Source organism: Mastigoproctus giganteus, chromosome 1 (genome assembly GCF_048544385.1).
Source record: "Mastigoproctus giganteus isolate SK-2022 chromosome 1, ASM4854438v1, whole genome shotgun sequence".
NCBI lineage: Eukaryota > Metazoa > Arthropoda > Arachnida > Uropygi > Thelyphonidae > Mastigoproctus > Mastigoproctus giganteus.
In genome coordinates this window covers 269,382,319-269,403,131 of record NC_143575.1, presented here as the reverse complement: position 1 = coordinate 269,403,131, position 20,813 = coordinate 269,382,319, and the positions used below count along the sequence as shown (strand labels likewise).

At 38.4% G+C, this 20,813-nt stretch overlaps 1 protein-coding gene and 1 long non-coding RNA gene across 2 annotated transcripts in view; both read left to right on the top strand.

Moving 5' to 3' along the window:
- Positions 1-4,286, top strand: part of Mid1 (calcium-permeable channel component Mid1) — a 140,030-nt gene extending 135,744 nt beyond the window's left edge. Inside the window, exon 3 of the mRNA XM_090386310.1 lies at positions 3,753-4,286. Within this exon, the coding sequence (XP_090242436.1) occupies positions 3,753-4,198 (446 nt within the window). The 3' untranslated portion in view covers positions 4,199-4,286. The remainder of the gene's footprint in view (positions 1-3,752) is intronic.
- On the top strand, positions 4,279-16,060 carry LOC150091963 (uncharacterized). The gene is made up of 2 exons (XR_016547697.1): positions 4,279-4,558; positions 14,901-16,060. It is a non-coding gene; the product is annotated as an uncharacterized LOC150091963 (long non-coding RNA).
- Positions 16,061-20,813: the final 4,753 nt, after the last annotated feature.

The window sequence follows — 20,813 nt, the reverse complement described above, 5'->3', positions numbered from 1 at the left end:
ACTGGAAACAAATTAGTTCTGGAATTCTTTATAACAGTAAGAAAGTCTGTGAAAGGATCCAAAGATGGATGCAACCATCCATCGCACTAAATGTATGAAAAAAGCAGTTTGAGGAACACGAGGAAGGGTTCAACCATATCTCCTGGCCAGCTCAATTCCTGGAAAATTACTCCCATCAAGCATCTGTGGAATGAAATGGAAAGGCATATTCATTCGTCACCACGATGAATTGAGAAAGTTTTGTTAGATGGAATCTCTAATATTCCTCTTGTCGCTTTTCATAACCTTGATGATTTTCTCTCAAGTGGTGTAGGGATAATGATTCGAGCCATTGATCCAACACTCCAGCAATGCTCACGGTCCTATTAAAGTGGCCGTGCAGTGTATATAATGTAGGTATTGAACTCAATTATAAGTGGTCGTGCAAGAAAACAGTTCTTCCCTCAATTACAATGATTAGCAAATTAATAAATAAAGTTGTAGATGTCCATGAGTCCAAAGTCCATGAAAGCAGATAATACTGATTCTTAAGCATGCGCGCATGCTTGGGATCATGTGATCACGAGTATACAAAAATGCGTGTGTTGAATTAACTCTTAAGGAATGGTTAAATGCAATATTTAAGAAGAGAATGGGAAAGACAGAAACAGTGAAAAAATGGATAGGAAACAAAACAACGGACAAAGGAAAAAAGGAAGAGAGAGAGATGAAGAAAGTGGAGAAAGTTAGCGAGAATAGAGAGAGAGAGAGAGGAGAAGGAAACTGAAAGGATGAATGCAAAGAAGAAAGAGAAAGTTCAGAAAAAGAAATACGAGATACAGAAAAAGAAAATTCATAAACAGACAAGAAAAGACAAAGATAGAAATAGACAGAGGAATAGGAAGAGAAAGGCAAAACGAGAGAGAGAAGGATAAACAGAAAGATCGGAGGAGCGAGATATAGAAACTCAGAAGGGCGAAAAAAAAAGAAACAGAGAAAGGAGTAGAGAATTAAAAAGAGAAAAGAGAGGTTGAGCAAGAGAGAGAGAGAGAGAGAGAGAGAGAGAGAGAGAGAGAGAGAGAAAGGGTGCAAAGAAGTTGTTGCTGTAGTAGGTGTCTCTAAATTGCGTCTGCTCTGAAGTTGTTCTGCTGGCTGAACGAAAAACAGGAGTTTCCGGGAGAAAAAGTCATGCTGCCGTCGCCTGAGACCGACTAACTCAGCCATGTGTAAAAGGCCCACAAATATTCCTCACGTCACCGATGGGACTCGAATTCAGGTCTTTTCATCAGTGTCATGTGTCTATGTACCTTGCCTTCTTTGTGCCCGCGTGGCACAAAGAAGTAAGGCAAGGCACAGAGAGAGAGACAGAGAGAGATAAGATAGGAGAAAGAGAAAAATAGAGGAAGAAGAAAGAAGAGAAAGAGAAATAGAACGGCAGGAGAAATAAGATAACAGAAAAACAGAGAAAGAGAGGAGATGGAAAAGAAAGATAGGAAAAAGAAGAGAAAAGGAGAAGAGAGAAAAATGAATATGAAGATATTCAGAAAATAAAGACTAGATATGGAAACAGAAAGACAAAAGTATAAGCAGACAGAGATGGAAGAAGGAAGAAAATGATAGTATGAGCGATGTATAGAAAAACAAAAGGGTAGAGAGAGAGGAATGAATATATATATAACCTAGGAAAGATAGGAAAACAAGAAAGCTAACTGAAGAATTCACGCAGTTACAGACACAATATACTGAAGCCTCGTGGCCTTAGTTGACTTTGATTTTTAAAAAGAGCGCTTGCGCATATATATGAGAGAGAAGACAGACTTATCACGTCTGTACAAATCTGTTATGGTCTGATTTTATGTTGTGCGGGATGAAAAATTCTAAATAACTAACTGAGAAAAATCCCTATACCCTCCGCTCTAAATTAGCAAACTACAGCTTTGACTGAAAATGCTTTCAAGAATTCCTTCTCTCTTTCGGAATTTGACATCGACAAGGGCCAGGCCAAAGTTCGTTAAGAAATGTGGATTGAAATATGCGTGCCAGACTGCGAGCCATTTTCTCAACGACACCAACGTATTCCAGATTTCATTAAATTCTGTTAAAAGCAACGTCACTCTCTTCTGTCGTTCACTCAGTTTCTGGCACCGTGCCAGATACGAACTTCGTAAAGTGCTTCACTCGCTGCCGTACTCCGAAGTCCGCTTGATGTGCGCCGACGCTCACTGGAACTTGTTCCGAACTTCGACAAATGTACGTTGCCTCGTGAACGCACCGAAAGACAGGTCGTAATTCGGCCACGCATTGTCTCATAAAATTGAAAGCTGAAAAGCCCATCGTTGCTAGACAAGCCAGCGTTTCATCTTTCAACGCTAAAAAGAATGTAAACAAAAACATCCCCTCAAAAACATCCCTCTCTTCGAGAATTCATCTTCTGAAAACACCACATTCGCACCTTGTCCAGTGGAAGTGGTTACATAGATTGCATTTATGGCAAAATGCCAAATTGTCTGAAGCAGGAAGGGTAGTGCTGCCATCTGACGTCTAAAAGGAACGTATGTAGTTGGAACGTATGTAGTTGGGTTTCACAAAATGTGTTTGTGGGACAGAATGTTGCGCAACATTGGAACAAGCGGGACGAGTTCATACCATAATAAAATGTATTCGTTTAGTGCAATCAAACAAGGTTCTTCTTCCATTTCTGCACATCAAACTGGGATTGATTAAAATTTTCGTGAAGGACGAGATGGTAACGGATTTGCATACTTGAGAAGTGTGTTTTCTTATTCAACATATGCCAAACTTAAGGAAGGAATTTTCCTCTGTCATTCAGGGTTTCCACAGTTTGGCACATTTCTGGAGTGGTCGCTGTCACAGGCCTTCCCGGATCATATTGGACTCTCTACACTACTTGAATTGTTATGACTAGAATTTCACCTGGTTCTTTGAAGATGCACTGCCATTCTTTCTGGAATAGCCTTTGGCCATTTCCTTCTTTGGTGATTTGATGACTGAAGAATGCTCCAATTTCAGCAAATCGTGGATCATATTGATGGACTCTCTACCCCGCTTGAATTGTTATGAACAGAATTTCACCTGGTTCCCTGAAGGTGCACTGAGCCACCATTCTTTCAGGAATGGCCTTTGGTCCATTTCCTTCTTTGGTGATTTGATGACTGAACAATGCTCCAATTTCAGTAAATCGTGGGTCATATTGATGGACTTTCTACCCCGCTTGAATTATTATTGTGACCAGAATTTCACCTGGTTCTCTGAAGATGCACTGAGCCACCAATCTTTCAGGAATGGTCTTTGGCCCATTTCCTTCTTTGGTGATTTGATGACTGAACAATGCTCCAATTTCAGCAAATCGTCGATCATATTGATGGACTCTCTATCCCGCTTGAATTGTTATGACCAGAATTTCACCTGGTTCTCTGAAGGTGCACTGCCAATCTTTCAGGAATGGCCTTTGGCCCATTTCCTTCTTTGGTGATTTGATGACTGAACAATGCTCCAATTTCAGCCAATCCATAATTTGATGCAGGTATCTTCCTTCTTACAACAGCCCAACCTAAAAACATATTGGGACCAAAATTAGTATGATTCGAGTTGAGATACGCAGGAGCATGATGAATCATCGAAATATAACTATGGGTGGGAAGAACCTTAAGTAGATAATTTATTGACCACCCTTCGTACACCTTTTGATACTATCACTATATGAATGTTTCCTCCTTTTAAAATTTTCTCAATGTGTTTTTCTTCTGTTTCAGATCCCAACATCCCCGACATCCGTAGCATCACACCCGACTCCCCGTACGGTCAGCCAAATGAGTGCTACAGCCCTTGTCATTTGTACACGGACTTGGACCCAGATCCACTTTCATTAGAGAAGCCGGCCGAATGTAGCCTTTCCTTTCTGTCAGAGGTCGCAGACACGATGAACTCCACGGGAACTTCCAAGCACCCCTCCGAGCCGGCAGGTGGCGTCACAGTTCAACAAACAGACGGTGCATCTGCAACCGATAATACCACAATAACTACGATTAATCGCGAACTCCACGCTATAGAAGCGCCGCCTAGTGGAGACGGCGTCAATTCTACAATACCTTCCAGCGCGTCTGGACCGTCAATAGGTAGGGTGTGGGTGATCGTGGCGACAGGATGTCTACTGACCAGGACTCAATGGTCGAGCACACAAGGCAGAGAACCCACATAGCATCTTCTTGATACATCGAATCCACACCAGCGATTTTCTGGTGAGAGAGGGTGGGCGGGCGGGAGGGGCTAGCTAGGTGTGTTCTAGGACCGGCAATAGATGAAATCACTATATCTAACAAAGGGGGAGACCTGACCTCCTGGCCGAGACTATTGTTCCATCGTAGAGGTATGTAGTCCCTTGTCCGTGTGTATTTTTCCTACTTCCCCCCATGACGACCCCCGTAGCCTCTTCATTCTCTAGAGTTTGTGGTATTTTCTTTAAAGCAGTAGAGAAGAAACTTCGTGGGGCTCTTCCGTGGTTCTGGCCTACCGTAGACATCGACTGCACGTCCCACTGTGTGGTGCTGTTTCGTAAAAGGTAAGTGCTGAGGGGTCCTCACCAATGTTTTCAGGGAGAAACCTTACCCCATTCATTTAAAATTCATTTTTAACAAACAGTTCATTTAAGTTATTGCAAATAGACAATATAATCTTCTCTTTGGTTCTCTTCCTACTTGTCCTAATTTTCATTCTCTCACTCTTTCTTTATAATCTCTCTTTCCCCTCTTAATCTACCTCTCTCTCTCTCCTTTTACAACCTTTCTCTACTTAAGTTGTCTCTTATTGTCTGTCTTATTCTTATTCACGCTCTCTTATTTTGTCATTCCTCTTATTCACTCTTTTCCTTTCTCTCTACTCTGTATGTATATGTCTCTCAATCTTTCTTTCGTTTCTGTCCCCTTCTCTTTTACTTTTATTGTCTCTATTGTTTATCTCTCTTTCTTTCTCGCTTATTCGGTCTCAGTTCACTCTCTCCTGCTCTCTCCATTATCTTGTCTCCCCTCTTATAATGTCGAGCTCCCTCTGTCCTTCATCCTTTCTCCTATTCTGTCTCCACTGTCCATCTTTTTTGTCTTTCTCTCTCATTCTTTCTTATATTCTGTCTCTATTGTCCATTTTTGTCTCTCTCTCTCTCTCTCTGTCCTTCATTCCTTCTCCTATTCTGCCTTTCCCGTCTCTTCGTCACTCATTCTTTCTCCCATTTTGTTTACCCTGTTTCTCTCTGTTCCTCATTCTATCATTCTGCCATTCATCTCTCTCACTTGTCTCCACTATCCATCTCGTTTGTCTCTCTCTTCCCTCCATTTCTTTCTTTCTTGTATTCTGTCTTTCTCTCTCATTCTCTCCTATTGTCTCTACTATCATCTTTTTTTTTTGTCTCTCTCTCTTACACTCTATCTCCTTTATTCTTTCTCATATTCTGTCTCTATTTTTCACTTTCTCTTTCATTCTTTGTCCTATTATATCTCTACAATCCATCTTTTTTGTCTCTCTCTCTCTCTCTCTCTCTCTCTCTCTCTCTTTCTTTATATCTCCTTCGTCCTTTGTTCTTTCTCGTATTCTGTCTCTCTCTTTCATTCTTTTTCCTATTCTGTCTGTCTCTCTCACACTCTCTCCATTCTTTCTTCTATTCTGACTGTATTGTCCATCTCTCTCTCTCTCTCTCTCTCTCTCTTTCATTCTTTCTTATACTCTGGCTCTATTCTCCCCATTTCGCTCTCTCTCTCTCTCTCTCTCTCTCTCTCTCTCTCTCTCTCTCTCTCTCTCTCTCTCTCTCTCTCTCTCTCTCTCTTTCATTCTTTCTTATACTCTGGCTCTATTCTCCCCATTTCGCTCTCTCTCTCTCTCTCTCTCTCTCTCTCTCTCTCTCCTTCATTCCTTCTCCTATTCTGCCTTTCCCGTTTCTTCGTCACTCATTCTTTCTCCTATTTTGTTTATCCTGTTTCTCTCTGTTCCTCATTCTCACATTCTGCCATTCCTCTCTCTCACTTGTCTCTACTGTCCATCTCATTTCTCTCTCTCTTTCCTCCATTTCTTTCTTGTATTCTGTCTCTCTCTCTCTTTCTCTCTCTCTTACACTCTATCTCCTTTATTCTTTCTCGTATTCTGTCTCTATTTCTCACTCTCTCCTTCATTCTTTGTCCTATTCTGTCTCTACTGTCCATCTTTTTTGTCTCTCTCTCTCTCTCTCTCTTTCTCTATATCTCCTTCGTCCTTCCTTGTATTCTGTCTCTCTCCTTCATTCTTTCTCCTATTCTGTCTCTATTATCCATCTTTTTTTGTCTCTCCCTCTCTCACTATTTCCTAGGTTATTTATCGTATTCTGTCTCTCTCTCTCTCCATTCATTCTTCTATTTTGTCTGTACTGTCCATCTTTCTCTCTCTCTCTCTCTCTCTCTCTCTCTCTCTCTCTCTCTCATGTAATGTAGAATGACTATTTGGTTGCAATAAGGTTTTGTAACTTAGTATAAAGAGGGTGATTATTCCAACCATCAAGCTGAAATAAGTATTCGATAACATTGCTGCATAAACAAGTCAGAACACGTGTGAACTTGTTCTGTTTTGTTTTGGACTAGCTGTAATCCTGGGGTAGCATGCGTAATCACTGATAATCACATTACGACTTCCAATCCTTAACTCGTCTTCCTCCCCAAAATGCGCGCCTCTATTGTTAACTGCAGCGCTGGTATATCGGCTGCCTTAAGCACAGCAATGAACTCCTGAACACTTCTGACCCGACTTCTGTATAGCATTAAAAGAAATTTATTTATTCAATGCCTACAGATGCTTTTTGCCACAATACACTCTCAAGACGTGATGATCGTGGATGTACCAATCACCATAAATTTGGTGGAGGGTGGACCAGAAAATCAGGGTTAATAATTTCCATATTCTCAAATAAATGTAAGGAAATAACTACATCACACTGGAAATGAATATCTCCTCTCATTTCTCCAAACTCATTGGCCAAAAAATTAGAAACCTTTATTCTATATCCAGTAGGGCCTCATTTTGCCCAAATTAAAATCAGTACGCGTTGTGGTGTAAATCTCACTAGGTGTCCGAGGGAGTTTATCTCCAGATTTGGCCATTCTCCCTTCATAATATTTGTCAGCTGCTGTATTGTGGTCAACAGACAACCACTTTCCAACATATCCTAGACATTCTCGATTGGATTGAGATCTAAAGAGTAAGGCGGTCAAGGCAGATGTTGGAGATCTTGGGAATTTTCTTCGAACTATTGAGACGCAATTTTTGCACGGTGGATAGTTGAGTTGTCGTCTTGAAAGAATCCATCGCAAGCTGCATTGCATGGTGAAGTTGGTCAGATACGACAAAAGGATTTTCATTAGAGGTAATATGACCTTCTAATGGCATGAGCGGACCGGGTCTGTACCAACAGAACATACCCCATACTATGATATCACCTCCAACCGCTTGGGTGGTGGACACGAGACAGTCTGGTTGTTGTTTTTGCTGTTGATAAGGGCTTACATCGCAAGGATAACTGAAGCCCATAATGCGCACTGGATGCATGGATTCATGAGGCAGTTCATGCCACACTTTCACACTGCCGTTGGTAGTAAGAAAGTGTAAATGGCCACATGATCTTTTGCCACTAATCCACTGTCTGTTCTTGGAATTGACTACACCACTCCAGTCGATATTTCGACTTCAACTCCCACATAGGCTGGAAATGAATTTGTACATTTAATTATCTGTTGAAGCCAAGTGCCATCTACCACCATCATCTACCACCATCTAGGTGGTAGATGACTCTCATCAACCGGTGCAATATCACCACTTTGCTTACTGGAGGCTTGAAGTGATGGAACCCATGTTTAGTCTCTAGAGCTAAGTTCAGGTGAACCCTTCCCTATCTCTTCCATCATGCAGTATGATTGATGACTTTTGAGGTTATGATGAACATCGTGGCGAGATCCAATATTCCTTACATTTCGGGGGTACAGCTCTAAAACGGTGTTCGCAGGCCGGCTGCTAGTTAGTACACCGGACCGAACCTATTGGTAACTCTCTAGGAGGCTTCCGGATCAGCTAGTGTATAATCTTGCTACCTCTACTCTGCCAGATAGTGACTGGAGGGAGTCCGAGTAGTGTGTATGCGGGGAGCATTGTCGAGGCCACGTTATGTCAAGGATCTGGGTATATTCTTACCATATGTATGCCATATCCAAAAATTTCATTACTTCATACAGCGTGTCCAACCCACTTTTCTTACTAATGAATACACCATGAATTGTCAAACTAATAGAGCAAGCTTATCTGCGAAAAGATCTAAACCTCCCAAACACTTCCTAGTTCATTTCACAAATATACATGGTCTCAATTCTAATCTCAGCGATCTCCATTTCCACTCGCAGTCTGCCAAACCCCATGTACTTTTCTGACCAAATTTCAGTTATCGGTTGATTCAACTACTGCTCATCTCAGATGCCCAAATTATTCGCTGTATGATTCCTTTCGCCTCAAAGGTGGTACTTGTACATACTTCTGTTATTTCCTGTCAGAGACTTGGCAATTTGGAATCTCCTCTCTTTGATTTTCTCTGGCTTAAAATCGTCTCTACCTCATTGTGTCAAATTCATCTGTTGTCTCTACCGTTCTCCCAACTCCACCAATCACTTGGAGCTCTTTGCAACTTGACTTTCTCCAGTCCAACTTTCCTAACAGTGAGGTAATTTTCCTTGGTGATTTAATGTTCACAACTCCAGCTGGCTTCCGCTTTCTAGTCACACTGACCCAGCTGGTCGAGATGCTGAGGCTTTTGCAATTACTAATGACCTAGCACAGATTGTTCATTTACCTACAAGAAAACCGGACAATCCTAATCATACAGCCAACACGCTTGATCTTTTTCTCACAAACAACCCTTCCAAGTACCCGGTCGAAGTGAGTGGTCCTTTAGGCACCTCAGATCACAACTTGGTGATTGTCTCTTCTCCAATGGAACCTTTATCTCATGGCTATTCCCAACCTCGTGTTGTTTGGCATTACCAGAATGCAAAATGGGATGACCTGCGAGATTTCTTTTCTTCTTTTCCTTAGTCGGATTACTGTCTCAAAACTTGTGATGTCAACATTTGCTCAGATCGTGTCAGTGAAATTATTCTTGTAGGAATGGAATCCTTTATCCCACACTCCACTTTAAAATCTCGTCCTTTATCTAAACCTTGGTTTTCCAATAAATGTGCTAAGGCTGTCCAAGAGAAGAATGTTGCATATCGTAATTGGCTTGTTTCTAATTCTTCAGTTTCATTTTCTGTCTACACCAAAGCTCGCAACAATTGTAAAGCAGTTATTAATCAGTCCAAACTAGAGTTTGAACAGGCTAAGAGTAGAAAACTTGCTTCTTGTCCTAATGGTAGCCGAGCATTCTGGTCTCTTGCCAAAGCTATTGGCCGCAACTTTTGCCCATCTCTGCTCCCACCTCTGTTAAAATCAGATGGTTCTGTTGTCACTTCAGCCAAGGATAAAGCTGACCTGCTAGCATCCCATTTTTCTTCCAACTCATGTATTAATGATCTTGGTAAAACACCTCCCACCATTCTCAACACGCTCCATTCAATGCCTCCTGGGGTCTTCCGTCAAAAGGATGTCAGAAGGAGTTTGACGAATCTTGATGCTAAGAAAGCTCAAGATCCTAATGGTATTTCTCCACTTGTTCTCAAAACCTGTGCTCCTGAACTTACTCCTATTCTTTGCCGCCTTTTTTCACTTTCTTATTCCAAAGGTGTTTTTCCTTCTGCTTGGAAATTTGCTCATATCCAGCCAGTTCCTAAAAAGGGTGACAAATCCCTCCCATCCAATTATCGCCCCATTGCAATTACTTCTACTCTTTCTAAAGTAATGGAGAAATCAATTAACCGCCAACTCTTAAACTACATAGAAACCTTCCGTCTGATCAACAATCGCCAGTATGGATTCCGTCAGTGTCGATCCACTGGTGATATTCTGGCTTATGTTACCCATTTATGGACTAATTCAATGGAAAGGTTCGGTGAAACACAAGCAGTTGCTCTTGAAATCTCAAAGGCTTTCGATCGTGTTTGGCATAAAGGTTTTCTAAACAAGCTTCTATCTTATGGTTTGCCAACTGTTTTTTTAGTAATTGGTTATCCAGTTTTCTCTCTGATCGCTCACTGAGGGTGATGGTAGATGGCCCTGTCTTCTAACTTCTCCACTAATGCCGGTGTCCCCCAAGGTTCAGTTCTTTCCCCCACTCTTTTCCTCTTGCATATTAATGACCTTCTTCCATTGACTGGAAATCCTATCCATAGTTTTGCCGATGATATCACATTGCATTCCACTTTCCATTTTGAGAAACCTTGTCCTGCTCAATCAGCTTCAACTTCTCGAAAATCTGCTACCAATTCCTTAAATGCCGATCTTCAGGTAATTCTCCAATGGGGCAAAGACAACTTAGTTGATTTAAACCCTTCTAAAACTCAGTCTTGTCTTATATCTCGCAAAAAGGATTCTTCTGCTCCTATGCTTATCTTTAGTGATACTCCGATTTCTAGGCAAAATGATATATCTCTTTTGGGGATTACTCTGACTTCTAATCTCTCTTGGGACAAGCACATTACAAATATTGCTTCCTCTGCATCTAAAAAACTTGGTTTTCTCTTTCGCTCTCGGCGTTACTTTTCTTCCAAACAGCTGCTCACTCTGTATAAATCGTAAATCCGCCCTGCCATGGAATATTGTTCCCACATCTGGGGTGGTGCCCCCAAAACCTCTCTCAGGCTTCTTGATTCCATTCAGAAGAGGGTAGTTAGGTTATTTAATGACTCATCTCCAACAGAGTCTCTCCACTCGCTGTCTCATAGACGTACTGTTTCTGCTGCATGCCTCTTCTACAGATACTTCCATGGGCACTGTTCTTCTGAATTGGCTTCTATAATTCCAGCTCTCTCTTTCAAAACAGTCTGAACACGTGCCGCCACCAGCCAACATCCATTTACTGTCCAACTTCAAAGTGACAGAACCAACTTTTCAACTTCCTCGTTTATTCATTCAGCTGCCGTTTTCTGGAGCAACCTTCCTTCATACGTATTTCCTGAAAATTAAAGTCTACAGAAGTTCAAGTCCAATGTCAACAAATATCTTCTTTCGTCTTCTCAACCTCCAACCCAAGCATGGTATTAAGTACTATATGTTCCAATACCTCTCGTGTTTGGGGTTTACATGAAAAAAAAAAAATAAATAAATAAATAAATATGACTTTCTAATGGCATGAGCGGGCCCGGTCTGTACCAACAGAACATACCCCATACTATGATATCACCTCCAACGGTTTGGGTGGTGGACACGAGACAGTCTGGTTGTTGTTTTTGCTGTTGATAAAGGCTTTCATCGCAAAGATAACTGAAGCCCATAATGCGCACTGGATGCATGGATTCATGGAGGAGTTCATGCCACACTTTCACACTACCATTGGTGTAAGAAAGTGTAAATGGCCACATGATCTTTTGCCACGAATCCACAGTCTGTTCTTGGAATTGACTGCACCACTTCAGTCGATATTTCGACTTCAACTCCAACATAGTTAGGCTGTAAATGAATTTGTACATTTAGTTATCTGTTGAAGCCAAGTGCAAAAGGTTCCTAATTTTCTAACCAGTGAGTGATTTCTCTCTCTCTCTCTCTCTCTCTCTCTCTCTCTCTCTCTCTCTCTTTCTGACATCTACAACGCCATCCTAAAGTTAACAATTATTCCTGATAAAATACTGGAAAGATTTAAATATTATTATGCAGATATGCTTCATATGAGTTTCATAATAATATGCAAATTAAGTTGTTAATTTTTAAGAAAATATATGATCAAAATAGTGTTATAAATTTAAAATATTGATAAATCTGTTTCATAAATTTAAAATATGAAATAAATATTTTATATTTTGAATAAATACACAATAGCTAATACTAATTAGTTAGGATATCAATGGCTCATTCCACATTCTTTTCATCCAGGCTTTATAAAATTTATTAGATCTTTCTTTGTTGTTGTTGTTGCTTGCGATTGGTGTCTGGAGGTCCAATTTTAGGATCTTCATACATTCACAATTGTGTTTAATAGGCTCTTGAACAACCAGCAACGGTCCTAGTCCTCTGGAGGTCATACAACCCCTGTTCATTATCTAGATGCGTAACACACACCATTGTACAGTCTGGCTCAATTTTTCGCCCTCCCCCTCTTTAAACTTGTCTCGTTTCTTCCATAGGAACCTCACCACGACCTCACTAAAAACTCCTTAACTGGATGCAAATTCTGATATGTTCCTAGTGAACTGCTGTGCAAATTAGGGACAGGTTTCAGTTATGAATAAAGGGGTAGTTACGTGCCAGGAGACAGAGAAGAGTTCTTAATGGCTTCTGTTCTACATGGACTAATGTTAATAGTAAAGTCCCTAAGGGTTCGATAACGGTAAATGAAGGCATATTCAAGTTTAATGTCTAAGTTTGTTGATGATAAATAAAAAGTGGGTAGGATGGTTAATAACAGTAATTAGGGTGTGCTATGGAACAAGTCCCTGGATACAGATGAGCTGAAACGTAGATAAATGCAAAGTACTGAATATAAGTAGCAATATTTCAGAATAATATACCAATTGACTACCTCACTCAAAGTAGAGAATAAAACACTCAGAGTTAATTACTTGAACTGTAAAATTTTGCATAATTGTACAGCCCAACAGGAAGTTCTCTGGGCGTTGCCGACAAGTTGTTAGGAGAGCTCATGACAATGATTTACAGCAGGGAAACAGCAATCTCGTTGCATAAAGGCAACATCTTCAGTTTACAGGTTTGGTAACATCATTTTGGGAAGGATATAGAAGATTTGAGTTCTGCAAATTGCAGCGTCTGGAAACATCTGCGCGGTGACCTGATTGGGTTATTCAATACTTTAAATGGTTGGGTAAACTAAATGTTGATGGTATCATTACCTTCTCGAACGATACACACAAGCGGTCATAGATTTAAAGTGGAAAATGATAATCGGAACAATCTTACATTGGGTGTCGTGGAAATGGGCAGTTTGAATAAATTTGAAAAAAACAAGGATTGGACAAGGGATGGGCAAATGAGGTGGGTAGTGTTGGTTTTTTTGTCTGATGCTGTATAAGCAGGTTCATCATTTTGCTAATAATAATGTTAATACTAAGGGCCCCTGTCTGGTGTTTTGGTTGCAATTGTTCTAGACCATCACCAAATGCAGAGTGTAATTTAAACTTAGGTGAAATAAATCTCGTTTTCATTCGATTTACTCTTGTAACTGTATAAACAACAGTTACATTCTCCATGATCCATAAAGTGACATATATGGCAGAGGACAAAGTTTAGCGTGACTTTCACATCTTATATAAATCTAATGGTTCGAATAACTCAAATCAGGTCCGGCAAGTCCACAAAGTTGCACGCAAAGAATTTACAAGATCTGGAAAGAGTTTGACAACCGATTTATTTTTCGCCAATTAGTGTTTTCTAACCTTTCTTTCGGTATTGTGTAGTTACTTGTATTTGTTTTTAATTAAATAAACAATTCAAACAACAGTCCCAGGATCAGCTGATCCTTTTAAGGATTAATTAACAAGATAGAACAGAACTGGACAAGAAAAAGATCAGACCCATTTGCAAGAGGTGTGATAGTAGGTTGCCACATAGCGAGTATTTGCTCCAAAATAAACTCTTACAACAGTAATATGATGAACCTGCCATTTCTAAGCTGGAATCAAAATCTGAATCAAACTGAACCCTTTTAGAAAGTTTGGGGATATTGAAGCAGGAGTGAAGAAAGAATACAGTCTCTGCGTACCAAAAACTTGTAGAAAGTATCTCCAAAATTACATACACCCTTATGGGAATCTGACACGTAATATTATAAATCTTTATTCTAACCAGATTCCTTTTTTTCATTTAGTGCCCCAATACAATGAACATTTTGGTAAAGAGCCAATGACACCAGAGAATCCTGAAAAATACACTCAGTACCGGAAACATTTCTCCACCCTAAAAAAAGTACAGATTCAGTAAACAGAAGTTTGGTACTTTGAGTAACTTTCATTTAATCATTCTGTTGCTAATACCACTAATATTGAGTCCTACCTCTGCTACCGTGTACTTTTTGATACCGGATGACCCAAACAATCTTTGATCCTTCTTGGTAAGGTAAAGACGTTAGCCGGCAAATTAACAGATTCTCACGCTCCGATTTGTCTGGGTATTCAACACTTTGACAACGACTGTCGGAATATCTTCCAACATGAAGAGCAATTTGATGGATGGACCATCCGGCCTGGTGTAGCCCATATAGGACCCAATTTTCAATGAACTGACTTCGATCTTCTTTTGCAACTATTATTAACATTGTGCTATACTGTCCAAGATACTGACAATGAAATTTTCAGACAGTTCCATTACATCTTTTAGGGTAGGTCAATATTTCTGACACTGAGCGTAATATAAACTTAAATTGGCTCGTGATTGTATTATGTGAGTTAACAATCTATAAGATTGAGAAATTCCATTCCATGTGCTTAAATTCTGAACAGAACAGAAGGATAGAAGATTTTGTTTAAAGATATTGAAAACAAACATAATTTTGTTCGAGATTTACTCTCATCTTCCATCCATCCATCACCAGCCAGAAAACCTATTTTCAATAAAATCCCAAATCCACATTTTCATTTCAGTTTTCATTCGTAATGTGTATTGAGAACTGCGGATAACGTACCACAAAGTCTTCTTGTGTTACATGATTGGGGAGGGCTATTGCGTTGTCGACAGACAACCTTCGCTTCTCACAGCAAGAGCCGTTGTCATGACAACCAGCTAATTATATCTTATTCTTTGACTAGCATTCGCAAGTTCAGGGGTTGGAATCGAAGAAGCAAGACAGCAACAAACAGATGGAATTTTTTTTATCTTCTTCGTCTTTAAACAGCGGCGAAAGAAACTTTCTGGAGATCTGTGTATTCCCATCAGATGGCGTTGGAAAAGAATCTACTCAGGACTTGAGCACCTTTGTTTTAAAATAAAATCGTATTTTATTGCGTTGTTTTGAAATATATTTAAAAAAAAAATCGAAGAACTGTGAAAATGTTGATTTGTTAAAAATGGGTACAGTTGTTAAGATACTTTTAATCTTGAATTCAACAGTGTTTATTTTCTTGGTGCATAGCGGGTATATCGTTGTCCAGTGATCCAGCTAAATGAAACTAATAATGTGTCGCTTGTCACATTATTGGATCCAATGACTTTTTTGCCATCAAAAAGGTGAAGTAACAGTATTAGAAGCGAGCAGTCTACACGGAGATTAAAAATAGAAAAAATATCAGACCTTAGAAGTATTACATTAGATAGGTTTCTGTGTATACATATCCACTTACTTCGAAATAGCTGAATATGCATGTATTTCTCAACTGAAGTTCTCAATGACAACTTTGTAGAGTCTCTTCTTGGTTACAGTGAGAAAATCAAATTTATATCTCCGAAGCCAATGAGGCTGCAGTGTACAGAATATCGATAAAAATGGAAAGCCCATAATGTCATACGTGGGATTATAGATATACTTGCAGCCTTTTGATATGCAATACTAAGAAACTCAATCATGAATGATGCAACCTTTCCCATTTATGTTAAAGATGGCTAAGTTTTATATTTACGATCTCTAGGTGAAGTAATCTGTAATGATCTTGGATAAAATAGTAAAATTCGATTTTCTGCTACTCGCAAATCTTTTTTGCTTCAGAAAAATAATAGATGGGCAACGCTCCAAAAAAACAAAGTTAATTTTTCATGAGTATAAAAATTATTGTGGCACTAACAGCCATCTATTAGTAGAAATTGGTACACTTAAATTTAAAAGTTCAACAATTGGTCAGTAATCCAAGCCAGTGTTGAATCCAGATTCCCCTCATCCAGGAGGAACTATCTCGAAAATTATTAATATTTCCTTTCAGAGAAAAGGAAAAATATAATATTAAAGAAAGGGAAGATTAATAGAGTATTTGGTAAATCCTCCATGTCAGTACATCTCTAGATTCAACACTTTCCAATGAAAGACTTCAAATGTAAGATATCAAAATCTAATGGAAAAAATGTATACTGGTGGACAAAATTAGAGTATATTTTTTTATTCAGTGAGATATATAAATGAAAATTTGCACAATGTCTAAAATCGAAGGGAAAGATCAGTCGGTGCCCTCTTCATGTCATCTGATAATGTCTTCTGGCTGTTTCACCTTTTCATTAAAACAAGCTATCGATCAACTTGGGTTCAGTTAGTACTGAAAAACAGTGTGGTACTTTAATTTTGTTCATTAGTGTACATTTAAACATTTACAGATATTGAGTAGCTGGTAAACCTTCAGAGATGAATATTATTTTTTGTTCCTACTTCCAAATAGCGTGAGAGTGTTAATTGCTTTTTCCTTCGCGACAAAACTAAAGATTTCTGATCGAAAATATAATTACTGCTTTTAACAGATCCGTTAATTTTTATCTTTCGCGGAATGCAGCTCTCTTGATAATTACTTATAAGCAACCTCCAGACTTGGGACCGATCAATGATTCACTCATACATAATAATTCGTTTAATTCCTAGAGCATCTAAAAAAGTATAAATATGTATCAAAATTCGATGGTCAGCCAACATTGCTACTCGCTATGAAGTAAGTTAAAAAGAATCCCTAAATTTCATTTACATAAATACATCTGAAACATTTTTGTTTACTACTCAAACAAAAATTTATTTCTCATTCGTAATAGTACTTTAATCTGCCGATAGATGGCGGGACATTTGTCAACGTATACCTAGTACTTTACTCTGCCGGTAGATGGCGATACATTTGTCAACATATATCTGAATCTGTAAAAATATGTAAATTTTTTTCAAGTGAAAAGTAAATATGGATTTACTTTAAGGGTTAAGGGTTAAAATAAATTAAATTCAGGTTATAAATTAATTTTTCGTATAACATCTACACTTAAATGGACATTTTCCTGCTGTCAAACGAATGTATATACTAGTTGTGAAATTAAAGATCACCCTTTTAGTTTATATTTAATATATGATTTATATAAAAGGAAGGAAATCTCGGCTGTTTAAAATTGTTTGGAGAGTATTCTACAGATTTCAATTGCAGGACAAATTAAAACTTTTAATATTCACTCTATCAAAAATTATAATGAAAATACTGGATGTTAAATTGAATTTTGTTTACAGCAAACTCCAATGCATGTATTAATAAACCTTCTTACCACACAAAGAAAATTAGTCCCTTATACAGATAAGATACAATTGCACATTTTTCTGTTCTAAACGAACTTGTATTGGCATCATAGTCTGGCAGCAATTTGAATCCAGGCAAGGTCGAACAGCTCCAACCAGTTGTGAATCGTATTAGGGCCCTCACAATCGTAAATAATTCCCTCCTGTTATGTGTAGATAACTGTCCCTCCCTCCCCCACACACATAACCTTGGCACATTCATTTGGTGCAGAATGATTATGGCTGCAGCAGAGGACCACAATAAACCAAGGGCTGGCTCGGATTTGCTAACCCTTGAAGGATGTCCAATTATAAACAAGTGTCGCACCACTATTGTCCCCTCCTGGTGTCGCTAATGGTTAATGCGACGGCACCTTTTTTCAGCGTATGCAATATATATTCCCCACGTGACGCTAACTTCATGTAAGAGGATGTTAGATTGTTGTTCAAGCGCATCTGACATCTCATCCCTTCATTCTTAACACGGGTACTAATGCAGTGGCGAGTGAGTCGCACAGGGAACAATATGAAAAGAAATGTCCCTCAATTGTATTGTTATTCCACGCCCTCTTCCCCTTTCTTCCCGTGCTGCAGTTTGTTCAAAGAAAGACTCACTGGAGAACCTCTGAGAAGAAACATTAGGTAGTCACAAATGAATAAATGCTTCGAAAAGGGGACTTCTTTGGGGAACGATATAAGTAATTCTAAGGTTTTGTAACTTCCAAAGAGTGTTAAATGAGTTTCACCCGACAGTTAGTTAGAGTTCTTCCAGCATTCGTTTGAATGTAACTCAATTCTGATTCTGTTAATTCTGAATTAATTTTACATACCTGAATGCCAAGCTCCATTTACTGTGAAAAGAGTGGGTGGAAGGCAATCCTGTAGATGGTTGGCCTATTGGGTCTCTATGTAATATATGTTGGTCACACAACCATTAAGAGCCAATGAGAAAATACAGCTGTCCATATGAAATCGCTGAGCCAAATGATACCAAACATGGATTATTTTTCCGTTCAGATATGAGCATTATATATTTTAATACATGATTACTGAATAACTCAAAGACATTTTGATTACATTAATGGGATTTTTTGATCGTAAACTTTAGTCAAGGAACTTCGTGAAATTGGTCAGGTCCAAAATTTGAATTTTAAACTAATGGTAATACAAGGGTTGTACCGAAAGTAATGGACTGATGGTTTATAATTCCTAAAATACAATATTTACCCGGTTCATGTTTTCCAAACATTTTTATGACCGTCATTTGTTTATATTCTGATCTTCAAAACAGTCCTCATCGCCTGGAACATGCATGGTCCGTAGCTCAATCCATGCTGAAATCCAATTTGGTAAAATTCATCGATCTGCTCTCTTGCCGAAACATACAGTACTGCAGCCTGGGAAAAAGACACGTGAGGACCACTTTGTCATATTGAATCATGGTGGAATCAATATTTTTATTCTGATCCTTCTTTTGGATGCCCTCCTAATCGTCTTGAGAGTGAAAATATAAGATTCGTTGTGAACTGCATGGCAGGTTTAAGGATTATTTTTTAAGTACCCAAAGTATCACTAAAAAAATCATCCATAAGCGACTAGTGGACCAACAGGCATTTGTTTTGGTACAACCATCTTAATAACAATCATCATTGGACAAAAGAACATGGTATATACGTTTGTCAGTCTCATTCTGTTTCAGTTGACCTCAAGCTACCTTTACATCTGAACACGTGTATCAGAACTTGTATGAAATTGTAGAGATACTTCATTTCTAAAAGCATTTTGTAGATGCTGCCTTTACCATATACACCAAAGTCGCAGAAGTGGCACATGCCCTGGTTCAGTTCAGTTTTCATTCCAACAATCGTTGTACAAAAGTGGATATACAGTAACAGAAAACCTCACTAATTCAAACCCTCTATAATTCCAACTGCCCTTTTATTTTTGTGCATTTATTGATGCAGAACCATCTAACTAATGCATCTGAATGAATATAAGAAATAAATTTACTTATTTTTTCCTCGTCCAATGATACACCTGAACAGGAAGATTTCCTCGTCCGATGACGCACTTGAACAGGAAGATTTCCTCGTCCGATGATTCACCTGAACAGGAAGATTTTCTCGTCCAATGATACACCTAAATTTGGTTCTTCAATTTTTTGGTTTTAACAGGTAATTGGTATCTCAAAATGTAAACAGGTTCTGATACATGTATCCAGATATAAAAGTAACTTTAAAATTTAAAAAGTCTTTAACTATTCGGTCACTTCCTGACCACAGTTACCTACTTAGCCTGGATTACGTAGATTCATTGGAATGTAACCTTAACTTTCAAAGTGAACAAATGCAACTTTATTTTTGTGATCAAATGAAAATTAAAAATTTTCCTTTCCATCTATTTTATATTCAAGTTAATTTTAATATAACTATTAACGTGGCGGGGTTAGCTATGGAACAAAAATGGTGGAGCCCTACCTCAAGGGGAAATGATATGAGTTGAGTAAAAGGACTGGAGCTTCCTTTCTAGGCACAGCTACCTTATGCAAACTAAAACTAATTTGCATAACTGTGGGAAACAGAATCCAGAAATTTGAGGTATTTTTAGCTTTCAATAAATTTTTCAAAGTAGATTACTAGTGCAAATGTGGTGAGAACTCTGCGATGGAGACAGAATTAGTCACCGAATTAACCAACTTAACTCCACGCTCTAGGGGTTATTAACCTTTTAAGGGCATTGCAGTATAATCGGGGCTTTTGGAGATTGCTAATAGACCCTTTTAATTGACAGTCGATCTGCGAAGCTGTGTTATGAAACCATCTTTATTCTAAGGATTCTATTGTGGGAAGTTTTTTTCTTTCGTTTTATTTCCTTTCGAGAAAGTCTTCCGGTGTCAGTCCTAAAGACAAACACCAGTATTCGAAACCGTACCATTCTTACAAAAATAAGAGAAATATCGTTAAAAATAGCGTCCAGTTTATTAAAGTTGAATTAATTCAACATTTTTATATATGGTTCTTATATTTCTTAAAAAAAAACGAATGCCAAAAAGCCCAAGTACAAGCTTTATTCTGTTAAAAATTCATTTAAAAATAAATTGTTTCCTGTACTTGGGGATCACTTGTTTTAATTTGCACAAAAATAACACACTTCATGAGCACCAGATGGCAGCAGAATCGCTAGTGTAAAGAATTAATATGGAAGCCGTCCATATACAGAATTATCGGTTGTGTGTAAATGAAATCAAAATAGTACAACTTTATGAGTAAGTGTAAGAAAAAAGAAGAAAAAAACTGAAATATAGAAACCTTTTTCAGTACATTTACTGTACTTTCTTTTGTGAATTATGCAGGACCGGTTTACTGCGCGTTAAAAGTTTATGAACCCAGTGTGAAACAATATAATTTAATTCAAAGTTTATTAAATAATAAATTTTATATATCGTTTTTTATTTTAAAGAAACCATATAATTAATTCCTAAACAAATTAGTAAAATTAA